At 41.2% G+C, this 26,818-nt stretch overlaps 1 protein-coding gene across 1 annotated transcript; it reads right to left on the reverse strand.

Annotated features, from left to right (window-relative positions):
* Nucleotides 1–130: 130 nt before the first annotated feature.
* Nucleotides 131–5,078, reverse strand: Tsr2 (TSR2 ribosome maturation factor). The gene is made up of 5 exons (XM_046452600.2): nt 4,929–5,078; nt 4,675–4,765; nt 1,952–2,043; nt 1,250–1,426; nt 131–1,005 (listed from the first exon to the last, which is right to left on the reverse strand). The coding sequence occupies exons 1-5, from the start codon at nt 5,010–5,012 to the stop codon at nt 871–873; spliced, it is 579 nt and encodes a 192-aa protein (XP_046308556.1). The 5' UTR covers nt 5,013–5,078; the 3' UTR covers nt 131–870.
* Nucleotides 5,079–26,818: the final 21,740 nt, after the last annotated feature.

Here is a 26,818-nt window from a genome sequence, read left to right on the forward strand (position 1 = left end):
TCATCCATATAGTTTGTTTATACAAAGTACCAGGCTACTAGGGTGGGCCCAGAAACCACTCCCTTGCCGAACTCTCAAGTTCAACTCCCAGAAGGCTGATTCCAAGGCTACTCACAGGTCAAGCCACAGATTAAACAAGAGGGTATTATTTATTAGGGTCATAAGCCTCATCCCTGAACTTAAATGGGATGGGATAAAGAATGAGGAAAGAGGTTGGAGGAGACAGAAAATAGCCCAACTCTTCTTCCAAGCTCACCACCTTGCCAAGATCTTAGAATTCCTAAGGGAACCTGGGGTGAGAGGCTGGGCTGTAGGAAGGGAGCATTCCTGGGAGGTTTTAAGCTCTGAGCAGGAATAAGAGTTGCTATGTGTCGGGTGTGGTGGGGTGGGGTAAGGGAGAGGCACCACAGCTACTTTTGCTTACATCTTCAACTTTTCTTTCATCTGCATGTTCATCTCACCATTCCTGACCCAGCCAGCCCTTGGCACTGAGTACTGGTCCCCAGGCTCATCCTCTCCATAATCCTCCTGTCTAGTATCCACTAGAGTCTACCTCCTCCTCCATCCACGCCCACATTCACTCATCCCTCCTCTTCACTGACTGCACCCAAGAGGAACTATGCTGGGAAAACTGGCCTCATCACTCAGATAACTTAAAGCCCAAGGGGGTATGATGGACCAAGTGCCTTAGACCCCCCAAAAACCAAGAACCTTAGGGCTTTTCTTCCCCTGTAGGGAACTGCACAGAGGAACAAGAAAGAGGGTGGGAATAGTATAACCAATCCAGAGGTCTATAGCCCTCCATAAAAGCCCTACAAATAAGTTTCAGAATACCTAGCAAACAAGGGCCCAAACTAATTCCAGCCCCACTCATTTCTTTCTCCGGACAATGGTCCAGCCATCTTCCACTATATCCTCTTCCTTAATATTCTGGGAGTTTGGATCAGAGGGTTCAGGCTTGGGGGAGACCCCATCCGTGGTGGCCCCATCATTTGTAGCTGTGACCTGTGAATACAGGAAATATAAAAAATAGAAGAGAAGTACATGACAGAGTGTTAAATACACTAGCCATTGTAGACCCAGGCTCTGCTCCCAACTTCCCCAGGACTGGCTGTGACCTATGCCTCTCCAGATAATACCACAACCTCCAGAAACAATCACCCCCAATCATTTCTGTGATTTTAGATCCTCCCCCAGAAAACTGAAAACATCTGCATCCCCACCACCACCCAAGGAGCACCCCTTTCACCTCCATCTCTTCCACGCTGTCTGCATCATCTTGATCCCCATCAGTCTCTTTGGCTGCCTTAAGTGCAGTGGCTTTGACTTTGCACTTTCTTTGGGTGATGTGGGAGGCCATCTCCCTCAGAGCAGCCCCATCACCCTTCTGGAAGTGGTGGAACATGGTCTGCAACTGCTGGCTCACCTACCAAGAAAACATTCAACCAGCTTAGATTTTTCCAGAGAATCTACTGTATATATAATCAGTCTGTGCTTGCAGCAAGACTATGGAAGGAGTTGTATTTTCCAGAAGAGAATGGGGCTGTTTCCTCCCTAAGAAGTTTGCTAATGAAGAAATCACATATGTAGGGCTCAGGTGAGGGTCTGAAGCATTGAAAGAGGGCTTCCTAGTAGGAAAGGCACTAGAACTAGACTTTCAAAGACAGAAGATGTCAAAGGGAGAGCAATCTCAGCAGGGGGAGCAGTGTTAACCGTAGCAGAGGTAGAAATCTACTGGGGTTAGATACAGGCCTGGATGGGAATAATATATGAAGAAATATAAGAAATGAAAAGACCTAGAAAAACTAGACCTTTTCCTCTGGGCTAAAGGAGTCTTAGAAGCATCTTGTGCATGACCCAAGAAAAGAACAGTTATAGCCCAAAACATATGGCTGAGGAGAAGAAAGATGACAGGTAGGGGAGGTAGAAGTTGTGTCCATGATAATCTCACCTGGGGCAGACTCCCATCCTCCACAACTGTATCAAACTCATTTGTCATCAGCTCCCCAAGGAAGTCTTCCACCTCATCCAGCTCCAAGTCAGCTGAGTAGGAAAGAATAGGACCCTCTGTCAAAGACCAGGCAACTTCACCCCTGCCCATTACTTTTCAATACGTACTTGGTAGGTCTGAATCTGGTTGGAGGTAAAAGACCAAACCGTGAGCCTTTTATTCACTAGAGTGTTCTCTTTCATCTGGCCTATTCTAACTGGCCTCCCTTCTATGTTATCTTGTATAAACTACTCACCTCTCTCTCAGCCTCTTCTGTTGGTGGGTCTAATAGTGCCCTCCTTGAATATCTTAATAAGAAGTCACTCAACCCAATGAATGGCAAAGGGGAGATCCCTAATCTGTGTAAATATCCATCACTCATGGGCTGAAGTGTTTAAAATATATAGATCTATTACAACTGTGGCTCCATTGATACAGGAAGCCACAGACCAAAGGGCTAAGTAGGAAGAAATGTATGTGCCACTTCCAATGACTAAAATCACATCCTATAATGGGACTCTGGCCAAGTCTTCCTCTTTGGGCTTCAGTCATCTTATGGGCCAATGTTCTCTACATTTTCTGAATTAGAGAATAACTCAAAAATGTCTTATACCAAGTTCCTCAGTCTCTCTTCTGTCTCTATGGTCTCCCTGGGAGAACTCATCAAGCCTCTTGCTTTTCCCTACCACTCAAAGCTCATATCACCCAACTCTGTCTCCAACTCAGAGTATGTATGCATATAGATGTTTCACAGGTGCCTCAGACCTCCAAATCCAAAGACTCATCACCTTGCCCTCCAAACCTCATCCTCCAGAGTTCCTCTGTTCTACAAAAGGCACCTAAGCCACCCACCCAGTCACTCAAACCAGAAACCTGTCTCTTTTTCCCCTCACCCCTCTCCTGCCAAGTACTCTCCAATGCCATAATCCATTCCTTTCTTTTCTGTGACCATTGTCATTGCCCTACTTCAGACCTCATCATTTTCTAGACCAAAACCACCTTCCCTTCAGTCTTTCTCTCTTCATTCCATGCTCTATACTGTTACTTTCTATCCAACAAATCCCATCCTCTGACTCACCTTAGAACCTGCCCATAAATTTTTACCACCTACTGCAGTGTTTCATAGTTTGCCTTTGGGAAACATCTGTTCTGTTGATTTTAAGGGAAGCTATCCATAGAATGTTAATGGAAAACAAAGGCAAACAGGGTTCTTAGTGATTCTTATCCTTATGCATGTCTTCAATGTGTTATGTTGTGACTCTTAAGTGGAAGCTGAAGAAAAAGAACTTACATAATTTGACTGGAGAAGTTTTTTCTTCACTGAACATCTAACTGGACAAATTTTCCATAGCATGCATTTTGGCAAACACTGGCCTAAAGGATAAAATCAAAGGCACATAAAGCCTTCCAGGTCTTACCCTTTGGGGGGAAAGGTCTCCCTACCTCTAGCCTCATTCTCTACTACTCCTTCACAATAGAGCCCTCTGTCACTTTCCAAATATAGCACATTATCTCCTCATACCACAGTATTTATGAGTGTTATTTTCTTCGCCTCTCCTATTCAATTAACTCCTTCTCATCCCTTAAGACCCAGTCTAATCACCACTTCCCTGAGAAGCCTCTCTCCAAGGTTCCTGTAACCAGAATAATTACAAGCTCCTCTTTATCAGAACACTTATCTCCCAGTGTTTTAACTGTCCATTTACCCATTTACAACCCTCACCAGAGTGTAAACTGTCTTGAGATATGACTGTCTGATATCATCTCCAAGGCTAAAAAAATGAATAATTTTATAAAAAAAACCATAGAATGCAACAGGCCCCCTTTTGGGCCACTTGTTCTTGTATAATCCTCAAGACAGGAAATAGCCACATGTGGTTACTGAGCACTTGAAATGCGGCTAGGCCAAACTGAGATGTGCTAAAATGAAATTAACAGAGTTTGAACACTTAATACTAAAAAACATAAAAATATTTCAATAATGTTTTGTTTTTGTGGAACTGGGAACTTGATCCAGGGCCCCTGGCACTGAGCTACATCATCAGATCTTTCTAAAAATTTTAATTTGGAAACAGGGTTTCACTAAATTGCCCAAGCTGGCCTCCAACTTGCTATCATCCTGCCTCAGCCTCTCCACTTAGTGGGATCACAGGCATGCACTACCAGCCAGGGGTGCTCAATAATGTTTTATACTTTCGGCATACTAAAATATTTTGAATGTGAGTTGAAAAGTATGTATTATTAATTTCATGTGCCTCTCTTTGCTTTAGTAAAAACGGGTGTGTGTATGGGGGGGGGGGGGTGTGGTGCTGGGGTTGGAACCCAGGACCTTAAGCATGATAAGCAAGTGTTCTACCACTGATCTACACCCACAGTCCAACGGTTTGTAAGTTACATGATGGATGACACACAATTCTACTGGACAGCACTGCAGGTAGAGACTCTTACATTCATTTTTGGGAACTAGAAAACTGAGTCTCAGTAGGTAAAATGCCTTGCTCGGGGCGAAAGCATGATTCCGTGGCAAGCCCCTTAAGATAGAATTCTGACTCCAAAGCCTGCGTCCATTCCACCGCGGTCCAGGTACCAACCGACAACCGCTAAAGAGGAAGTGCGTACTTAGCAGGATGGAGCCCCTCTTCTTCACGCCCAGTCACAGATCGCTTTGCCTCCCATTCACTCACCATTGCGGATGAAGTAATCCTCCACTGCACCCCCCAGCCACTCCGCCTTCTCTTGGCTGTGCACGCCCCCGAATCCATTCTCTACAGCGATCTGCGAACACAGGCCCAAGCCCACCACGTCAGCTTGGGAACTGGCCTGGTGTGCCCTGAATGATCTGCCGCTTACGCCGCCGCCAAGCCTCAGGCGCTTCGCCTGGCCGATTCCTATTTTGCCCGAGGGGCCTTAACCTTGATTCTGCCGTGGCCTCACTCACCTGTAAAGCAGGCCAAGCCTCCAACGCCGCGCGGACGCCAGCCCTGAAGAGGGCTCGTGCATCTTCCCCGGCGCCCGCCATCATCCAGTCTGTACCACGTGAAACCCCGGCGGCCCAATCCCGCCACAGATCGTTACAGGCTGAACCAACCGAAAGCTGATTCTGAGAACAGACTCTCTTTTCCGCTGACCTGGCAACAAGACCAGAGCAATAGAAAAGTCTATCAGACCGATTGATGACACCACCACAGTTAACACTTGTAATAATTAAATCAAAGGACAACCAACGTGAATGATTTCTGAGCCTCGATTTCCCGATCCGTGGGTGCTGCGCAAGAAAGATGTGGGGTAGTTATTAGGTCTATAGACTCCAGGCTCTGGGACAGAGGACTCAGGGAGCTTAGCCTAAAAACAAAATCTATATAGCATGCTAACATCTGTGGAACACTGCAAGCAACGAGAGCAGAATACACATTTTTCTGAAGTGCACAAGAACATTCTCCAGAATCTACCATAAATTAGTCCATAAATCAGCCGGGCACAGTGGTGCATGAAGGGTGAGGCAGGAGGATCACAAGTTTGAGACCAGCCTGGGCAACTTAACAAGACTCTGTCTCAAAATAAAAAAGGGCTAGAAAATGGGCTGGGATTGCAGCTCAGTGGTAGCGCACTTGCCTGGTAGAGTGCTCACTTAGTACAAGGGCTCGATCCTTAGCACTACATAAAGATAAATAAAATAAAGGTGCTATGTCCATCTAAAATTTAAAAAAATTAAATAAAAAGGGCTGGGAATGTGGCTCAGCCCTTGGATTTGATCCCCAGTACCACAAAAGAAAAGAAAAATGTCCATTTTAAAAATCAGTAGTGCAAGGTGCTGGGTTCCATCCTCAGCACTAAAAATAAAAATAATAAAATAAAGGTATTGTGTCCAACTACAAGTAAAAAATGTTTTTAAATGAAAAAAGGGGGATGGGGTTGCGGCTCAGTGGTAGAGCATTTGCCTAGCATGTGTGAGGCCCTGGGTTCGAGTCTCAGCACCACATATAAATAAAATAAAGGTCCATTTACAACTAAAATAAATATATATTTTTAAAAATGAAAAAAAATAAGTTGCAATGGCAGAGCAGCAAGGGCCTTATTTAAAGCATAAAGTGGACCTCTGTTACAGTATGGAGTAAAATTAGAAATCAATAGCAGAAATAAACTTCTGAAATACGTGGAAATGTACACTCCAAAGTAATGAATGGGTCCAAAAGGAGTAAGTTCACAGAGACAGTAGAAAATACTTTGAAATGAAAACAGCATACCAAAATTTGTGAGCTATAGCTGGAACAACACTTAGAGGGAAATTTTAAGCTGTAATTCTTTTTACAAAATGTAGTTGTCAATGATAACAAAATCTCAATCCTTGTCTGTTGCCAATCCAATAATGAGGACAAGGTATTGAGAAAAAGGAAAAGTTTTATTGTTCAGCTAGCAAGGGAGAAACACAGGGGACTCCTGTCCCAGCGACTGTGATTCTCCCCCAGGGGAACAGAGCACTTTAAAAAAAGGAATAGGAGGGCTGGTGTTTAAATATTATCAACAGACTACTTAGTTAATATCCACCTGGTGTTATTGAGAGAGTCATTGCTTCACCATGTGGGTTTGGAGTTTCTTTATTTTTGTGGGCAGTGATAGCTTTCTGAGCGGTAAAGGACATGATAGCTTAGCCTGCAATGGGGAAAATGTTATGTTATTTCCCCCCACTGTTAGGAAATGGGGGAGAAGAAGATAAAAGGGGAAAGGGCCAGTTTTAAAATAAGCCATCAAAGCTGGGCATGGTGGCACATGCCTATAATCCCAGCAACTCAAGAGGCCTACACAGGAGGATTGCAAGTTCAAAGCCAGCTTCAGCAATTTAGCCAAGCCCTAAGCAATTTAGCAATACCTTGTCTCAAATTTTAAAAAAGGGGAGCTGGGGATGTGGCTCTTTGGTTAAATGCCCTTTGGTACTCCACAGTACCAAAAAAAAAAAAAAAGCTGCCAAGCAACAAAGTTTATATTAAAAGCATAAAGTGGGCCCCCATTATATAAATATTTAAAAAGAAGAATCTTAAATTAACAAGCTTAGGAAAAAAGAAAAGTAATCCCAAAGCAAACATAAAAAAGGAAATAATAATAATAAGAGCAAGAAAACGTTAAATAGACAATGGAGAAAATCAGTGAAGCCAAAAGTTGATTATTTGAAAAGATCAAACTGGGTATTATAGCCAGGTGTGGTGGTGCATGCCTGTATTCTCAGCAACTTAGGAGGTTGAGGCAGGAGGATAGTGAGTTCAAATCCAGCACTTAGCAATTTAGTGGGGCCTTAAACAACTCAGCGAGACCCTGTCTCTAATAAAGTATAAAAAAGGGCTGGGGATGTGGCTCAGTGAGTGAAACACATATAAATAAAATAAAGGTCCATTTACAACTAAAATAAATATATATTTTAAAAAATGAAAAAAAAAGTTGTAATGGCAGAGCAGCAAGGACCTTATTTAAAGCATAAAGTGGACCTCTGTTACAGTATGGAGTAAAATTAGAAATCAATAGCAGAAATAAACTTCTGAAATACGTGGAAATGTACACTCCAAAGTAATGAATGGGTCCAAAACCCCTGGGTTCAATCCCTGGTACCAAAACAAACAAACAAACTGGATGTTGCACATGCCTATAATCCCAGCCACTGCTAAGTCAGGAGTGTGGCAAATTGGGGGGCAGCCTCAGCAACTCTGCAAGACCCTATATCAAAATAAAAATGGCTGGGATGTAGCTCAGTGGTAGAATGCTTGCCTAGCATGTGTGAGGCCCTGGTTTCAACCTCTAGTACCTCAAAGACTACAAAAGAAATGAATAAAATCAAGAAAATTTATCTACCATTAGCTAGACTAAGAGGGGGAAAAAGAAGACTCAAATCACTGAAATCAGTAATGAAAGAGGGGACATCACTACTGACTAGTCAAAAGAGACCACAAATTATATGATACTATTTATACACAATAGGCAAATGTGTACACAGTAGGCAAATGTGTAGGGACAGAAAATAGATGAATTGTTTTGCAGGGCATGGAAAGGAAAGGAAATAGCATTTACTCTTAATGGGTCCAGAGTTTAATTTGGGGGTAATGAAAATGTTCTAAAATTACATTTGTAATGGCAGCAGATATGGTGCCATTGTGTCCACACCTATGCTAAATTGTGTCCACACCTACCCTAAATTCACATGTTGAAGTCTACAGCCCAGTACGTCAGAATGTGACTGCATTTGTGGATAAGGCCTTTCAAGAAGCAATTAAGGTGAAGTGAGGTCATAAGGGTAGGCCCTAATGTAATAGGATTATTATCCTTTGAAAAAGAGATAAAAGGGGCTGGGGTTGTGGCTCAATGGTAGAGCGCTTGCCTAGCATGCATGAGGCACTGGGTTCAATCCCTGGCATTACATAAAATGAACAAATAAAATAAAAGTATTGTGTCCTCCTACAACTAAATTTTTTTTTAAGAAAGAGATAAAAGCCAGGTGCAGTGGTGCATGCCTGTAATCCCAGCAACACGGGAGGCTGAGGCAGGATTGTGAGTTCAAAGCCACCTTGAACAACTTATCCAGGACAACTTATCCAGGCCCTAAGCAACTAATCGAGACCCTGTCTCTAAATAAAATATTAAAAAGGGCTGGAGGTGTGGCTCAGTAATTAAGCCCCTTTGGGTTCAATCCCAGGTGCCAGAGAGAGAGAGAGAGAGAGAGAGAGAGATAAAAGGGGCAGAGACACCAACAGGTGGATAGGTGTATTCATACATAGATGACCAGCTGAACACACAGCAAGAAAATTAAAGAAGCTGGGCTTGGTGATGCATGCCTGTAATCCCCGTGGCTCAGGAGGTTGAAGCAGGATGATCACTAGTTCAAAGCCAGCCTCAGCAAAAGTAAAGTGCTAAGCAACTCAGTGTGACCCTGTCTCTAAATAAAATACAAAATAGGGCTTGGGATGTGGCTCATTAATTGAGTGCCCCTGAGTTCAATCCCGGTACCCCTCCCCACCAAGAAAGAAAGGAAGGAAGGAAGGAAGGAGAAGAAAGGAAGGAAGGAAGAATTTTTTAAAAAAAAAATCAAAGAGGAAATCAATAGAAACCAATCCTGCTGATAGTTTGATCTTAGACCTCTAGCCTCCAAAACTGAGAAAATCAAATTTTTGTTGTTTAAACTACCCAGTCTGTTATATTTTACTATAGCAGACCTAGAAACATAGTAGAGTTTACTCTCTATATACACTAAAAACAGGGCTGGAGTTGTGGCTCAGTGGCAGAGCACTTGCCTAGCTTGTGTGAGGCACTGAGCTTGATCCTTAGCGCCACATTGAAATAAACAAATAAAATAAGGGTATGCTATCAATTTAAAAACATATACTAAAAACCATTCAATTGTATACCTTAAATGCTTGAAGCCATGGCATGTAAATAATATCTCAATAAAATTGTTTTTAGAAGAGTGTCCTAGGTGATTTTCCTCACACATCAAAGGTTGCAAACTTTGAATTAGACCATGCTATCAAGCAGCCCTGACAGTTTTGTGCCTGGGCCTGTAATGAGCACTGCTTGGTCATATGTTTAATGGGTTGCTCAAGGACCTTGTGGTCTGGCATGCAAGATTGTCCAAAGACCACAGAGAATGAACAGAGCCTAAGGTGAATCTAGGCTTGATTAGATACAATTTTTCCAGCCCTCTCTAAGAAAAATAGAATAGGAAAACAGAAAATGAAAGAAAAAGAGAACAGAGCCGGTGGGATAGCTCAGTAGTAGTACACTTGCTCGGCATGCAGGAAGCCCTGGCTTCACCCCGCCCCGCCCCCCCCCAAGTACAAAAGTGTTTCTTTATCATTATAAAATAAATCACAAATGTTAAAGCTTTACAAGTTTTTTGTTGCTTTGGGGTATTTTGGGGTTTTTTTGTCTTTTAAATTAATTAATCAATTTTAATTAGGCATATATGATAGCAGAATGCATTTTGATTAATTATACACAATTGCAGCACAACTTTTCATTTCTTTGGATATACATGATGTATCGTTGCACCATATGTGCAGTCATATATGTAGTTGTTTTGTTTTATCTTGGTTCTAGGTTTCAAACTCTGGGCCTTGCACATGCTAAGAATGCACTCTGCCACTGAGACACACACCCAGCCCTTAATAACAAATTTTTAAAAACTGAAAAATATAACTAATAAGAACAAATTTTAAAAATGGAAGGAAAAAAACCTTATAAAAATATGTGAAAATCAAAACACCCTGAAAAATATCATGAACATTTTCAAGCCCCCACAAATTGTTTTATTTATTTATATTTTTATTTTTTGCAGAAAAATAAAATATTTTACTTCATTGTCCAACTCACCTCTATCAAATTTTTTCCTACACTTCTGGGTACTGTAAACTCTTTGCTGTACTTTTTTTTGTGTGTGCCATGCTAGGGATTGAACCTATTACCAGCTGCAGGGTATTGGGTGGGTGGTGAGGGGTTGGTTCTTGTCTTCCAGAAAGAAAGATTTCAGTCAAGTAACTCAAGATTTAACAGAAGCAGTTAAAGCAGCAGTGGTTTGTGGGGTTTTTGTGGTGCTTGTTTTGTTTTGTTTTAAATGGTGCTAGGGATTGAACCAAGGGTTGCTCTACCACTGAGCTACATCCCAGACATTTTTTTTTTTTAAGGCAGGGTCTCGCTAAATTGCCTAGCCTGGCCTTGGATTTGCTATGTTCCTGCCTCAGCTCTTGAATCACTGAGATTACAGGCGTGTAATCTCAGTGGATTTGTGGTTTATTAACAAAGCAAAAGTACAAACATATGCTCCAAAGGAAGTGAAGCAGGCTGCACCAAGGAGTGGTGAGAACCACTACCTGGGTCTGTGTGACTGTTCTTATGCCAGTGAGGATATAAATTAATCCCTTCTTTTTCTTCTAAGTCATTTGATGGACATTTACAAGTTACGTAAATTTAGGCCCCATATGCTGGTGCTTAGCATAACCATCTATGTGAATACCACAAGGAGAGTCAAAACTAAAATGTAAATGATATTATAATGAACCCCAAGAAAGTTGGGGGCACAAATTTGCAAGTACTGCATGTACCTAACGTTTTTCTTTCTTCTTTTATTTATTTGTTCTAATCAGTTATACATGACAGCAGAATGCTCTTCAATTCATTGTACATAATGGAGCATAATTTTTCACTTCTCTGGTTGTGCACTAAGTAGGTCACACCATTTGTGCAATCATACATGTACCAAGTTTTCCATCATACATGATGTCCGTCTCATTCCACCATCTTTCCCACCCCACCCCCTCTCCTCCCTCCTGTTTGGCCAATCCAAAGATCCTCCACTCATCCCATGCCCCCCCATTATGGATTAGCATCCACTTATCAGAAAAAAATATTCAGTATTTGTTTTGGGGGGGATTGATTATTTCATGATATTAGCATGATATTCTTTAACTCCATGCATTTATCTGCAAATGCCATAACTTTATTCTCTTATCACTGAGTAATATTTCATTGTGTACATATACCACAGTTTCTTTATCCATTCATCTACTGAAGGGCATTTGGGTTAGTTCTATGGTTTAGCTATTGTGAATTATGCTGCTATAAATATTAATGTGGTTGCGTCACTGTAGTATCTTGTTTTTTAAAATTTATTTATTGTAATTAGTTATATATGACAACAGAATGCAAATAAATTCAAATTACACAAGTAGAGCACAAGTAGAATCATACCATTCGTGTTTGCATACATGTACTTAGGGTAATGATGTCTGTCTCATTCCACCATCTTTTTTTAATTTTTTTTTTTTAGTTGTAGATTGTCACAATGTCTTTATTTCTGTGTGGTGCTGAGGATGGAACCCAGGGCCTCACGCGTTTGAGGCAAGAGCTCTACCACCAAGCTACAACCCCAGCCCTCCACCATCTTTCCTACCCCCATACCCCTTCCCTTCCCCTCCTTCCCCTTTGCACTATCTAAAAGTTTGTCTATTCCTCTCATGCCCCCCCCCAGTCCCCACTATGAATCAGCATCCTTATATCAGAAAAGACATTTGGGATTGGCTAACTTCGCTTAGCATGATGTTTTCCAACTCCATCCATTTACCTGCAAATTCCATGATTTTATTCTCTTTTAATGCTGAGTAATATTCCATTGTGTATATATACCGCATTTTCTTTATCCATTCAACTACTGAAGGGTATCTAGGTTGGATCCACAATTTAGCTGTTGTGAATTGTGCTGCTATAAACATTGATGTGGCTGTGTCCCTGAAGTATGCTGATTTTAAGTCCTTTGGGTATAGACCAAGGAGTGGGATAGCTGGGTCACATGGTGGTTCCATTTCAAGTTTTCTAAGAAATCTCCATATTGCTTTCCAGATTAGTTGCATCAATTTGCAGTCCCACCAACAATGTATGAGTGTGCCTTTTCCCCCACATTTTCTCCAACACTTATTGTTGTTTGTATTCTTGATAACTGCCATTCTGACTGGAGGGAGATAAAATCTTAGAGTAGTTTTAATTTGCATTTCTATAATTACTAGAGATGTTGAACATCTTTTCATATATTTGTTGATCGATTGTGTATTTTCTTCTGAGAAGTGTCTGTTCAGCTCCTTAGCCCATTTATTGATTGGGTTGTTTGGTTTTGGTGTTAAGTTTTTTGAGTTCTTTTTATATCCTGGAGATTAGTGCTCTATCTGATGTTCATGTGGCAAAAATTTGCTCCCAAATGTAGGCTCTCTCTTCACCTCATTGATTATTATTATTATTTCTTTTTTGCTGAGAAGAGGCTTTTTAGTTTGAATTCATCCCATTTATTGATTTTTGGGTTTTTTTTGGAGATTATGTTCATATTTATTTATTTATTTATTTCATACATGACAATAGTGGAATGCATTACATTCATAATTATCCATTCACAGCACAATTTTTCATAACTCTGTATATAAAGTATGTTCATGGCAAATTATGCCATTGTACATGAGCTCTCTTATTGATTTTTTTTGCATTACAATTCTTAATACACCTTTATACCACAATTTATCATATCTCTGTTTGTATATAAGGTATGTTGACACCAAATTCACATCTTCATACATGTAATTTGTATAATGATGACTGTCTCCTTCCACCATCCTTGCTATTCCTCTTCTCCCTCCCTTTCCCTCCCACTCCTATTCCCTATCTAGAGGTAATCTTCCTCCCCTGCTCTCTCTCCGTACTCTCTTTCATTGTATAGATCTTTCACTTCTTTTGTTAAATTGATTCCCAAGTATTTTTTTTTTTGAGGCTATTGTGAATGGGGTAGTTTTTCTAATTTCTCTTTCAGAGGATTCATCACTGATGTATAGAATGCATTTTGATTTATGGGTATTGATTTTATATCCTGCTACTTTGCTGAATTCATTTATTAATTCTGTAAGTTTTCTGGTGGAATTTTTTGGTTCTTCTAAGTATAGAATCATGTCATCAGCAAATAATGATAGTGTAAGTTCGTCTTTTCCTATTTATATCCCTTTAATTTCTTTCATCTATCTAACTGCTCTGGCTACAGTTTCAAGAACTACCTAACAGTTTTCTTTCCTTTCCTGTTTTTTTTTCTTTTTTCTTTCTTTCTTTCTTTTTTTTTTTTGTGTGTGTGCAGTACAGGAGATGGAATCCAGAGTGCACTCTATGACTGAACTACATCCCTAGCCCTTTCTATTTTTTATTTTAAGAAAAGGTCTTGCTAAATTGCCCAAGCTGGCCTCAAATTTGCCATCATTCTGCCTCAGTCTCCAGAGTAGCTGGAATTATATCCTCCTTATTCGATAATTATTTATGACAATTATTTTATAATATATTCTAGAAAGCATACAAAGAATTCAATTGATTTCAGCTCCGTTTGGTTGGCCAATTTTTTTATTATCAGTAGTTCAGGAAAGTTTCAACTTTGCAACTCATTATTAGTAAATTTTAAGATGATCATCAAATATTAGAAAATATCTGGTTTCTTTTACTTGTGAGCTATGAGTTCAGGATAGTTTAGTTTATTTCGGCAGTGACAGAGCTTAAATACTCTTCAAATAGACCCCACTCAATAACCAGAGGCTTGGAAGTGACCTCTGTAAGCACCCGGCCCTGAGGCTTAAGCTATATTCAATGATAAATCATTCAGTATGCAGTGCTAGAGAAGAAAGGGTGTAGATACTCATGGAAATACAGCAGAAGGTTCCTGACCTGGCATTAGGGGTTATGGCAAGTTTCTGATAGGATATGATATCTGAGCTAATTCTTAAAGATTGAGCAAAATTTTGCTGAATGATAGGAGTTTGTGTGTATGGAAGTGGAGGTGTGTTAATAAAAGCAGGGAAGAACCATGCCGGCAGAATCATCCCATTTGAATTTGTATGCAAATACAGAGATGAGAAACAACAAGGTGTGACAATTATTGGCATTCCCAGACTTCGAACTTCAGGAGGCATATAGGCTCCTCTGGAACTGTATAGACTCAGTAAGCCATATTGAGTTCAAAGAGGACTGAACAAAACTACTGGGATTGAGCCCAGGGCTGGGGGTGTGGGTTGTTGGTAAAGCATTTGCGTAGAATACACGAGGCCCTGGATTTGATCCCCAGTCCCCACTGTTACACACAAAAGTCCTGTGCAATTAATTTGAGTTCCCAGGGTCTGAGGCCTCTAAAATACATATAGAAAGTAGGCCTGCTAGACATTCCCACGTGTGGAGTCCCATTCTGTGGTCTAACAAACTAAGGTCTCTGGATGAACACTGAGACTTAGCCTGCAGACTGAAATTCAAGGCTGAGTATCCTGTGCAGCAGACTTGTTCATCTTTTTTTGTGCCTTAGCAATCTTAGATGCCAGAATATTGTTCCTAAATGCATAAAATAAAATATAGGATTACAAAAGACATCAAGTATCTTAAAATACAGTTTGAGGTTGGGTTTGGTAGTACACATATACTCCCAGCTATTTGAGAGGCTGAGGCTGGAGGACCATCTGTGAAACCAAGGAAAAACCTGAATAAACCCTCTAGCTTTATTTGCTTTTGGTCACCTGCTTTGATCACCAATTTTAGAGTTCACATAGCTCAGCAGTATACTCCCATTAGTTTTGTTATAGATAGATAGCTTTGCTACCTCTAAATATCATTCTAAGCAAAATAAGCCAAACCTCCAAAACCAAAGGCTGAATGTTTTCTCTGATAAGCAGATGCTGATCCATAATGGGGGTGGTAGGGAAGAATGAAAGAGCTTTGGTTTGTGCAGAGGGGAGTGAGGGAAAGGGAGGGGTGTGGGGATGAGAAGGACGGTAGAATGAGACAGATATTACCCTATATACATGTATGATTACACTACCGGTGTGACTCTGCACCATGTACAGCTAGAGGAAGGAGAAGTTGTGCTCCATTTGTGTGCAATGTGTGAAAATGCATTCTACTGTCAATGTATAACTAATTAGAAAAAATTTAAACATTTTGTAAGATATAAAGGTTTAAGAATGTAGCTCAGTGGTAGAATGCCCTTATGTTCAATCCCGCCATCACACACACACACACACACACACACGCACACACACACACACATACACACAAACACACAAAGTATTCATAATGGTGACAAAGTCATAGGTACTGTTAACACAAGTGTGATTGGTTGCTGATTATTAAAAGATGCATTAAATTTCATTAGAGGTTAGAGCCTCAACAACTTAGTGAGGTCTTTAACAACATAGTGAGGTCCTATCTCAAAAACAAAAAAGAAAAAAGGGTTTTGGATGTAGCTCAGTGGTAAAGCATCCCTGGGTTCAATACCCAATACAAAAAAAAAAATCATTAGAGGTTAGTGAGAAAAATATAAATTTTTTCACATCTAAATACACAGACACTCTGAATTCTATGCATAATACTTTGAGTGTTTGTATCTCAACTTAAGTGCCCTACTGAAGAGTGAATAATTCAGACTAGATTTTTGTCTTCAGATGGCCATATTGACGTGTCTAACACTGACTCACAAAGCCTAAGCACAATTTTGACCCCCATCATGACACCTCAGAATGAGCTCTAAGATTGAAATACAAATTGAATGGCCACACCAAACTGCTAGTGTGAGTCAGGAGGGAAATTTTTAGCTTAAGACCCAGCCTGAGACCCCAACACAAAGCCCACCTGACAGATCCCCAGGTGAGTTCATCACATGGAGATCCTCTAGGCTTGACCTCAGGCTAAAATATTATAGGACAAGTTCCCAATATCTAAGCCTCCCAAAACATTCCAAACTGAGCCACCCAGATTGAACCCTGAACTTGACACTCTATCAATGAGAGGCTGCATCTCAGATCAAATATCAGACTCCAATATCTAATGCTCTAAGTGACTGGGATACTAGAATAAGTATCTCAAGAATGAACTGTCAACATCTAAACTGTCAAATTTATGTCTTCACAATAAGTCTCTAGGTAAAGTCATGGAACCAAGCACTTAAATTTAGCTGCTTGAAGAATTGTGAGGACCAATATCCTGCAGTGGGCCCTGGCTGAGTTCCTATGAGAATTCCATACATACTGATGCCACAGGCTCTTTTCCAGACTGAGCCCATGTTCTGAAGCAGATTGCCTCAGACCTAAAATCTAATGTTCAAGCCCCCAAAATAACATACCTAGAATGAGCCCTAGAGGAGATCCCCAGAGACAACTGCCAGTATGTACCCCATGAGACTACATGTCAGACTTCAAACTATAGCTAATATAATTGGTTAAAAGCCCTGGCTGCTGTCCTGAAATGCAACCCTGTATCTGCACAGACCATGCTTCCATAAACTACTCTCAGCTAATGATAGAGTACAGATTACTTTGGCTCAAGGAATCCCAGACAGCCTTGCCAAATCTCCCTTGCACTGAACAACAGTCTAGAACCCTGTCACCCAACATCCCTCTGGCCTCACCTTAGTTTGGGTCAGACTGCATCACATTCTTATGGAAGTGATGCCATTTTCTTTCATGATAATTTCTCTAATAAAATCCCTGCACAGTGGGGTATGGTGGTACATGCCTGTAATCCCAGTGGCTTGGAAGGCTGAGGCAGGAAGATCTCAAGTTCAAAGCCAGCTTCAGCAATTTAGCAAGGCCCTAAGCAATTTAGTGATATCCATTCCCAAAATAAAAAACTAAAACAAATGAAATAAGGGTTTGGGATGTGGTTCAGTGGGTAAGTACCTCTGGGTTCAATCCCTGGTACCCCTCCCCAAAAAACCCAAATATTTCACAATTAATATACCTTGTTGTCTGCTTCTGGAGACTAACACAAATTCCCAGATATAAGACCATGAGGCTAATTGCTTCAGATTGAGCTGCCAGTCTCTGAGCTCCTCAATTTCCATTTCCAGAATAAACCCACAAATTGGGATCATGAATCTGAGTCCTCTGAGATGATCCTGCAGAGTCTCAGCCCCAAACTAGTACCCTAGTCTGAGTTCTAAAATTTTTATGGAAGAGAGGTAGACCCCAACTGGGCCATCAACTTGAACCTCCACTCTCAAAACCTTGCTTAAGTTTGCAGAATTAGCCTCCAACACTAAATCCTAATCTAAATACCCCAGAATAAGTTCCAAGTTTATTAATTAAATTGACCCCCCTGAAGAAGATGCCATGTCAAGCTCCTACACTGAGTTCCCAATACCTAACCTCCCAAGTCCTGTCACCAGAACAAATCCCCAGACAAGCATTTAGAGAGGGGAGGCCCATGACAATCCAGTCTGAGGACCTCACACTGAATTCCAAAACTAATGGCAGAGGCCTAATGCTCTAAAATAAGCTGGATTCTTTAGACTGAACCTCCAAAATCTGTGCCCACAAACCCAAAGTTCAGAAGAAGTACTAGACTGGCAATATAGAGGCTCAAATATGCCGTGAACTGAGCCCTGAGGCCAGAATCACAAAAATCAGGATCTCAGAATGAATTCTCCTTCTCCTCCTCCTCCTCCTCCTCCTCCTCCTCCTCCTCCTCCTTCTTTTGTACTGGGGAATGAACACAGAGGTGCTTAAGGTCTTGCTAAGTTGCTGAGGCTGGTCTTGAACTTGTGATCCTCCTGCCTCAGCCTCCCTAGTCACTGACATTACAGGTACACACCATCAGCTCAGGCCAGAATAAATTATGTGTATGTATGTGCGCATATGTGTGTGTGTGTGTTAATACTGGGGATTGAACCCAGTGCCTCATGCATGCTAGGCAAGCACTGTACCTCTGAGCTACATCCTCAGTCCTATTTTTATTTTATTTTGAGACAGGGTTGTCTTACTAAGTTGCCAAGGTGGCCTCAGACTTGTAGTCCAAACTTGCTATCCTCCTGCTTCAGCCTCTTGAGTAGTTGGAATTACAGGCATGTGCCATTGTGCCCAGCTTCTTAGAATGAATTTTTATACTGAAATACTAGAATGATCCTCCAGTCCCACCCAGATCAAGCACAGACTGAGTCCCCAATAAACAGAATGTTAAGAATGGGAATCTGGCCAGGCACAGTGGCACATGCCTATAATACCAGAGGCTCAGGAGGCTGAGGCAAGAGGATGGAGAGTTCAAAGCCAGCCTCAGCAGCAGCAAGGTGCTAAGCAACTCAGTGAGACTCTGTCTCTAAATAAAATACAAAATAGGGCTGGGATGTGGCTCAGTGGTCAAGTGCCCCTGAGTTCAATCCCCATACCTCCCCCCAAAAAAAGAATGGGAATCTGAGGGGTGAGGGGGTAGCTCAGTGCTAGGGTGATTGCCTAGCATGCAAAAGGCCCTGGGTTCCACCCCAGCACCCTCCCCCTACCTCCAAAAAAGAATGGGAATCTATATGCTCAATCGGCCAGACTGTCTACAGACTCAGAAACTGAACTGAGTCCTTTAGGGTAAAGTCCTTGATCATGAAATTGATTCCCCCAGATTGAGATTCCAATCTATCATTCTTTAAAACCATATTCCCTGAATTGAGTATTCAAAGTGGTATCCATAGAATCAGAGACCCAGACTGAGAATCTTAGGCTGAGACACCTTGTGGCAAGGCTGCTAGCTTTACACCTCAACATCCATTCTCCTTTCCTCCTTTGTAACAAAATCTATATTTTTAGTTAGGTGAACATCTGTCTGCTAAAAGACTACATTTCCCAGCCTTCCTTGCAACAGAGGATAGCCATGTGATATAAGCTTTAGCCAATAAGATTAAAAGGATAGTATCTTAGGACTGCTTTTACAAGAGAAATATAGAGGCTCCTATCTTGTTTGAATCAACTTTATTTGATAGTTTATGGTTATATGAAATTGCATATGATGTCAACTAAGGCCTTTTGAGTGGGCTGAAATCTGAGCAACAATGACTCAGCATTCTACATCTGAATCCCAATGCTGAACATCCAACAGTGAGTGATTCAGAAAGAGCTCCTGAATGACCAATACTGTGAGACTGATCCTGGGCACCAATGCCTGAGCCTCTAGACAAAAGATGTCCAGTTTCTAGACCAAACCCCCACATTGATGTCCCCAGAAAAAAAACCTCACTTGAGTTTCCTGAGGAAGCTCCCCAGAGTATGTACAAAAGATTCCGTTTGTAGAATTAAGTTTCATAGGCCATTTTCTTAGCTTTGCAAAATGAAACTCATACTACCAAACTCTGAGTGAAACCCTGGTCAGAGCACCAATCTGTCACATTCTGAGTGAGTCTTTTAACTGGACCAAGCAGACAAAATAACCCAGTCAGAGTACCCAAACTGAGTTCAACAGAGTAAAATTCCTAGATAAGAGTTCACTGAAACTGATCTGCCAAACTGAGGTCCCAAGATTGAGTTCCTCAGGCAGTCCAAGATCTCAACCTGGCCAGGTACAGTGGCAGACACCCAGCAACTCAGGAGGCTGAGGCAGGATGATCACAAGTTCAAAGCCAGCCTGAGAAATTTAGCAAGATTAAGTCTCAAAATTAAAAAATAAAATAAAAAGTGTTCTGGATGTAGTTCAGTGGCAGAGCACCCCTGATTTCAATCCCTAGTACCACACAAAACAAACAAAGAAAGAAAATAGGACCTCAGCCTGATTTACTTACAATAATTCAGACAAGAGACAATGGCATACTGATGTTAGGCTAGTGATAGAGGAGATGTTAAAGTAGATAGCTAGAATCCAGGCATGGTGGCACACACCTGTAAAGCCAGTTACTTGGGAGGCTGAAGCAGGAGGATTGCAAGTTCCAGGTCATCCTGGTTAATTTATCAATACACTGTCTTAAAATAAGATTGAGAAAATATGAAGATTGAGTTAGCCAAGGGGACCAGGGGAGATGGAGAATGAATACAGCCTATGCTGGGGAGACTGCCAACATGGCAAAATTGGTGCAGGTGCACTCAATTTAGGCAGGACACAGCTGTAACCACCCCAAATTCATGTAGTGTGAGGACTCTAAACAGTCCATAAAAGTCCACAATGCTCTTGGGACAGCACATTATACATCCTCTCATGAAGTGTAATTTCATTTTGCTAAATAAACCCTTTATGCTTATTTTATCTATGTCTCTCTTCTGAAATCTTTCTTTTGGGGAGACAAGAACCGAGGAACCTCTGCCCAGTAACAGATACAGAATGTGGACAGGTTTAATATAACTTTGAGAGGTAGAATCAATAGTACCCCATAACAAACTAAGTGTTGAAGGGATGATGGAAAGGAGTTATTTTCAGCTTTCTAGTTCAATAACTGCTGGGGGAAGGTGGGAGGAGGTATTTGGGGGGAACATGTCAAGATTTCTCTCTTAGACATGTTCAATTTGAGATTCCTGTGAGATATTCAAGTGGAAATGACAAGGAAGCAATTGTGTTTACAGTCTCAGAGAACTTAATATTTAGAGGTCAGCAAAGGAGACAGAGAAGAAGTAGACATGGTCCAAGGAAGAACTGTTGATTGTCAGGTGCTGCTGAAAAGACAATTAGGATGAGCAAAGAAAATTACCTGTTGACTTTGACAACATGAGATCATTGGTGACTGTGGAGAGAGAAAGTTCCATGGAGTAGTACAAAACTAGACTAGAGTGGGTTGAAGACTGAAGGGGAGGTAAAGTGGAGACAATAATGTATAACTTATATCTGGAAAAGTTCTACTATGACAGGAGCAGAAAAAATAGGCAGTATTGAGAATAGCTTATGAAATTCAAGGCGGGGGGTCTTAAAGATGGGAAATAATAAATCATATGTATGTGCTTATGGGAATGGCCCCAAAGAGGAGAAACTGGTCATGCAGAAGAGACTTTGCTCATCTTTGAGTATGTGAGGTGTGGTCAAAAGCAGACGTGGAAGGCCTGGTCTTTGATATGAGGAGGGACAGCTCCTTCAAGAAAAGGAGGAAGTTAGGTGCAAAGAAGATTGTAGATTTGGTGATGAGATGAGAAACTCACTTTAATTTTTTTTTTCCGGTTCTTGGGGATCAAACCCAGGGCCTTGCACCTGCTGGGCAAGCACTCTATTTCTATATTTCTCAGAAATTAAAAAAAAATAAGAAAGGACTGGGAAGAGTGGAAAAGGTATGAAATAGTTATCTCTGAATGACGGGAAGTGATCATAGCAGGATCGCTGTGCTATTAATAACCCTTTGAGGTCTGCAATCAATAGTTTAGAGAGAAATAAATAGACTTTTTTTGTTTTCTCTAATAACATTCAGCTGCTTTCATGGAGATGTGGAGGAGGTGAAGTATTGACTATCCTGGATTGTTTGACCAAATCAGTATACAGATAGTTTCTATGCTGTGCAAAAAAAAAAAAAAAATCACAAACTTAGAGACTTAAAACAACACACATTTATTATCTCACTGTTTCTCTGTGTCAGGAGACTGATAACAAATTATCTGGGCCCTCTCCTTTCAGTCTAACCAGGCTGCAATGCAGATGTCAATTGGGGTTCTGGTTTCATCAGAGTATTGACTGGGAAAATGTTGCTTCCAAGCTCCCTCAGGCTTTTAGAAGAATTAGCCTTGAAGATGTAGAACTGAGGTCCTCATTATTATTGCTAATTTTTGGCTGGAGGTTGCTTTCTATTGCTAGTAGCCAAGTTTCTTACCAAATCCCTCTTACAACATGGCAGTTTACTTCTTCAAAGCTGGTAAAGAGCCTGCCTCAAAATAAAATAAAAAGGCCTGGGGTGGTAGGTCAGTGGTAAGTACCCCTGAGTTCAATCCCTAGTACCACCCAGAAAAAATATCTAGTAAACAATCTAACTGTAGTCTACCAAGATGGAGTCTTTTTTGTTTGTTCATTTGTTTTGATACCAGGGATTGAATTCAGAGGCTCTTAAACCACTGAGCCACATCCCCAGCCCTTTTATAAAAATTTTTGAGATAGGGTATCACTAAATTGCTTAGGGCCTCACTAAATTGCTGAGACAGGCCTTGAACTTGCAATCCTCCTGCCTTAGCCTCCCAAGGCACTGGGATTATAGGTGTGTGCCACCACACCCAGCCCAAGAAGGAGTCTAAGAGAAGTAACATCCCCATTACCTTTGCCACATACAATTGACTGGAATTGAGGCACAAGTTTTATACACACTCAAGAGAAGGGGGTTACACAGGACATGAAGACCATATAGTAGGGGTCGCATTAGCATCTATCAGCCATGAGGGATAAAATAGCATGTTTGCAAGGTAAGGATTATAATGATGGATAATGAAAAATAAACTGGGTGTATTAAAGTTTTCTATTGCTGCATAAAACATTACCACACAGCAGCTTAAAACAACATAGATTTATTATCTCAGTTTACATGGGTTAGAAATTCAGGCACAGCCAGGTGTGGTGGCACATGCTTATAATCCCAGCTACTCAGGATGTTGAAACTGGAGGATTACTTGAGCCCAGGAGTTGTAGACCAACCTAGGCAACATAGTGAGATTTCACTTTCAAAATAGGGCTTGGGGTGCAGCTTAGTGTCAGAGCACTTGCCTGGCATATGCAAGCAAAAATATAATAAAAAAAGAAGAAATTGAGGCACAGCTTAGTTGAGTTCTTTGCTCATGGTCTTAGAGGCTGTAATCAAGATGTTGACCAGGGCTCTTCTCTCATAAGATGTTTGGGTCCTCTTTCAAGCTGACGTGGCTATGGCTGCTGTAGTAATTTAGTTGTTTGTAGTTGTAGAACTATACCCCTTAAATCCTAGGGACTGCATTCCACATACCCCTCTCCATAGATAGTATGCAACAGCATAATAGTTTCATGCCTTTTTTTTAAAAAAAAAACAGGGATTAAACCCAGGTACACTCAGCCACTGAGCTGCATACCCAATCCATTTTTATTTATTTGTTTATTTTTTGAGATAAAATCTCACTAATTTGCTAAAGGCCTCACTAAGTTACTGAGGCTGACTTCGAACTTGTGATCCTCCTGCCTCAGCATCCTGAGTCTCTGGGATTACAGGCATGCACCACCACGCTGGGCAGCTTCTTGCCTCTTTAAGGCCAACAGTTGAGTTCTTTACATGCTAGCAAGAGAGAGTCCTACCAATATATATATTGAGAAGGGGCAAGAAACAATCAATGGAATGAAATCCCATCACATTGGCCATATACTACTGCTTAGAAGCAAGTCAGAACTTCCATCCATATTCAAGGAAAAGATTTTATACTAGGAATAATACCATAGGATAGAGATGATATTGCAGGGGGTTGAGGATGTAACTTGGTGGTGGAGTGCTTACCTAGCATGCAAGAGGCTCTGAGTTCAAGCTCCAGCATCACACTCACACACAAGGCATGAGGACAGGCACAGCAGTGCATGCCTATAATCTCCACAACTTAGGAGGCTGAGGCAGGAAGATTTCAAGTTTGAGGCCAGCCTCAGAAACTTAGTGGGATTCTGTCTCAAATAAAAAGTAAAAAAGGGGGCTAGAAATGTAACTCAGTGGTAGAGTGCCCCTGGGTTCAATCCTTGATACCAAAACAAAAAATCAAATAAAGGCAGGCGATGTTATGGGGGCCATAACAGATTTTTTGCGTACCACACTGGGTAAGAAAGGAAGTGAAGACATGAGAGGAAAGAGGGGCCATTAAAAGGTAGAAGGGTTAAAGAAATAAATATGAGATTTGTTTGTTTGTTTGTTTGTTTTCTGTATTGTGGATTGAACCCAGGGCTTGACGAAACATGCTAGGCAAGCATTGTGCCACTGAGCTTCCTTCCTAACCCTGAGGTTTAAGAAATATTTTTTTCCTTTGGTGGTACTGGGGATTGAATCCAGGGCCTTTCACATGCTAAGCATGTGCTCTAGCACTGACCTATACCCCAAAGCTGGTTTAAGAATTGTTATGTTGGGCAGTATGAGAGTAAATTAACCAGAGGACCAGGAAATGATGATTAGAGAGTGATATGTTTGAACTTGAAATTCAGGGAGGAAGTTCAGTTTTTGCTGATAATAATGGCTAAGCTGTGACTGTGAAAATGGGAAAAAGAGGAGGCTGGAAGATAAATTTGGAGACAAGGAAGTCAGAGAAATAAGAGGTCAGGATGATGGATGGATCATCTACCTCCAAGTTAACCAGCCCGGAGAACCTCATAAACTGACACCCCAATGAAGCTCTCAAAAGATCCTAAGCTACAGCCCCACGGATTCCATATCCTTCCAAATCAAGTCCTAGACTGAGCCTAAAAGTGTCCAGGGGCCTGAGTAAATTCTCATAGAGAGGCTATGTCCCTAGCTCATCAGAATCCTTTCCCCTATACAAGTTCCTGCTCTGAGTACGCACCTGGGCCTCTTACAACATTTTACCTTGTTTCTATCAGGCTTTGTCAAACTAACAGTCTCTCATCCTGTATTGTCTCATTATTATCCACTCACCCCAACCTACCCCTTCCACACACCTACCTACCCAGACAGATGCAGCAAGTAAGGCTGTTGCCAGCTCACACAGTGTGGTTATCTGAATTAGAAAGAGGTACTCCACTGGGAGGACAAATTAGAAAAATGAGCTCCTTTCTCCAGATAGACACAGGTTCACAAAGAGGCAGTTGGAGTGGATCATAGGCTAGATGACAGTCCAGATCCTTCTCATCCTCTGGGTTGGGCACTTTGTGCAATGCATGAACTGTACAAAAACACGGCAGCCAAGGTAGCATGCATCAGAGAAATGACCACTACGAGGCAAGTCTCAGCTCTGCCACCTTCCAGCTAGACAACCTAGGGCAGGATACCCTCCTCTCTCTGAGCCTCAGTCTCCTTGTCAGACAAATGGAGGATGTTCACACCAACCTTACAAGATTTTTGTGAGGATTTAGGGAGTTAATTTGGAGGAATGTGGAAAGGAAGAAACTGCACAAGAAAATTGACTAAATTATGTTATGGGAACGTATGTATATGTCACAATGAATTACACTTTTTTTTTTGTACTGGGGATTGAACCCAGGGGTGCTTTACTACTGAGCTACACTCCCAACACTTTTAATTTTATTTTGAGACAGGCTTTTGCCGAGTTGCTGAGGCTAGCCTTAAACTTGTGGCCCTCTTTCCTCAGCCTCCAGAGTCAAAGGGATCACAGGCATGTGCCACTGTGCCTGGCTTGAATGTCATTTTTATGTATAATGTACCAACTGAAAAACAATAAATAAATATAAGGAAGACCAGTAGAGTAGAGGAAGGAACTCCAGGGAGGGAGGAGGGGTGGGAAAGGGTAAGCACTGGGGATTGAAGTGGAGCAAATTATGTGAGATGAATTTATGGATGTCAAAATGAACCCACTTTTCCACATTTTATTGGTTGATTATAATTATACATGATGGTGGGATTCATTGTTACATATTTGTACATGCACACACACCATAACAATATAAAATCCCACTATTATCTACAACTATAATGTTGTGATAAAAAAAACACATTAAAAAGGAGCTATTCTTAAACAACAGCAGATGGGGTAGAGAGGGAAGATGAGAGGGAAGGGGAGGGGGGATAGTAGGGGATAGGAAAGGTAGCAGAATACAACAGTCACTAATATGGTATTATGTAAAAATGTGGATGTGTAACTGATGTGATTCTGCAACTTGTATTTGGGGTAAAAAATGGGAGTTCATAACCCACTTGAATCAAATGTATGGAAGATGATATGTCATGAGCTGTGTAATGTTTTGAACAACCAATAAAAAAAAAAATAAATAAATAAATAAAAGGAGCTATTCTATGCAAAACATATGATGGGGACTCCTGGGGAGAACAGTGGGACTGGGGCCCAGCCATAGAGAATACTGAGGCCTGAAAGTATGTGTGTCCCCCTGTCAGGAACCACCTCTTTTTATCTAGTGTCCTTCACTGTATTTTATTTTCTTTTCTGTGAATGGTCTGTCTATATCCCTTGCCATTTTTTCTTTTTTTTTTTTTTTTTGTGTGTGTGTGATGCTGGGGAGCAAACCAGAGCATCATGCATGGTAGGCCACAGAGTAACCACAGAGTTACACCACCAGCTCCCCTTCCCATTTTTTTATTCGAATGTTGAGACTGGAATCTTGGGTGATGCAAAGAGAGAAAAAAATTTACTGTTGTCCATTTATTTTAAGAATGGGTCTGTGAAGCCAGTTGCAGTATTGCATGCCTGTAATTCCAGTGGCTCTGGAGGGTGAGACAGGAGGATATCAAGTTCAAAGCCAGCCTCAGCAATTTAGTGAGGCCCTAAGTAACTTAGTGAGACCCTTTCTCTAAAGAAAATATAAAAAAGGGCTGAGGGGGCTGGGGTTGTCCCTCAGCAGGAGAGCGCTCGCCAGGGATGTGCAAGGCCCTGGGTTTGATCCTCAGCACCACATAAAAATTAACAAACAAAGGTATTGTGTCCAACTACAACTAAAAAAATATAT

This window comes from Marmota monax, unplaced genomic scaffold (assembly GCF_021218885.2).
Source record: "Marmota monax isolate L192 unplaced genomic scaffold, Marmota_monax_Labrador192_F-V1.1 WCK01_AAM20220418_F8-fsc00223, whole genome shotgun sequence".
NCBI classification, from domain to species: domain Eukaryota; kingdom Metazoa; phylum Chordata; class Mammalia; order Rodentia; family Sciuridae; genus Marmota; species Marmota monax.

Coding starts and splice junctions, on each gene's coding strand:
- Tsr2 (XM_046452600.2), bottom strand. CDS start 5,012: ATGATGGCGGGCGCCGGGGAAGATGCACGAGCCCTCTTCAGGGCTGGC. Junction 2,044..4,674: donor GGATTACTTCATCCGCAATG/GTGAGTGAATGG, acceptor TTTCCTACTCAG/CTGACTTGGAGCTGGATGAG. Junction 1,427..1,951: donor AGGATGGGAGTCTGCCCCAG/GTGAGATTATCA, acceptor TTTTCTTGGTAG/GTGAGCCAGCAGTTGCAGAC.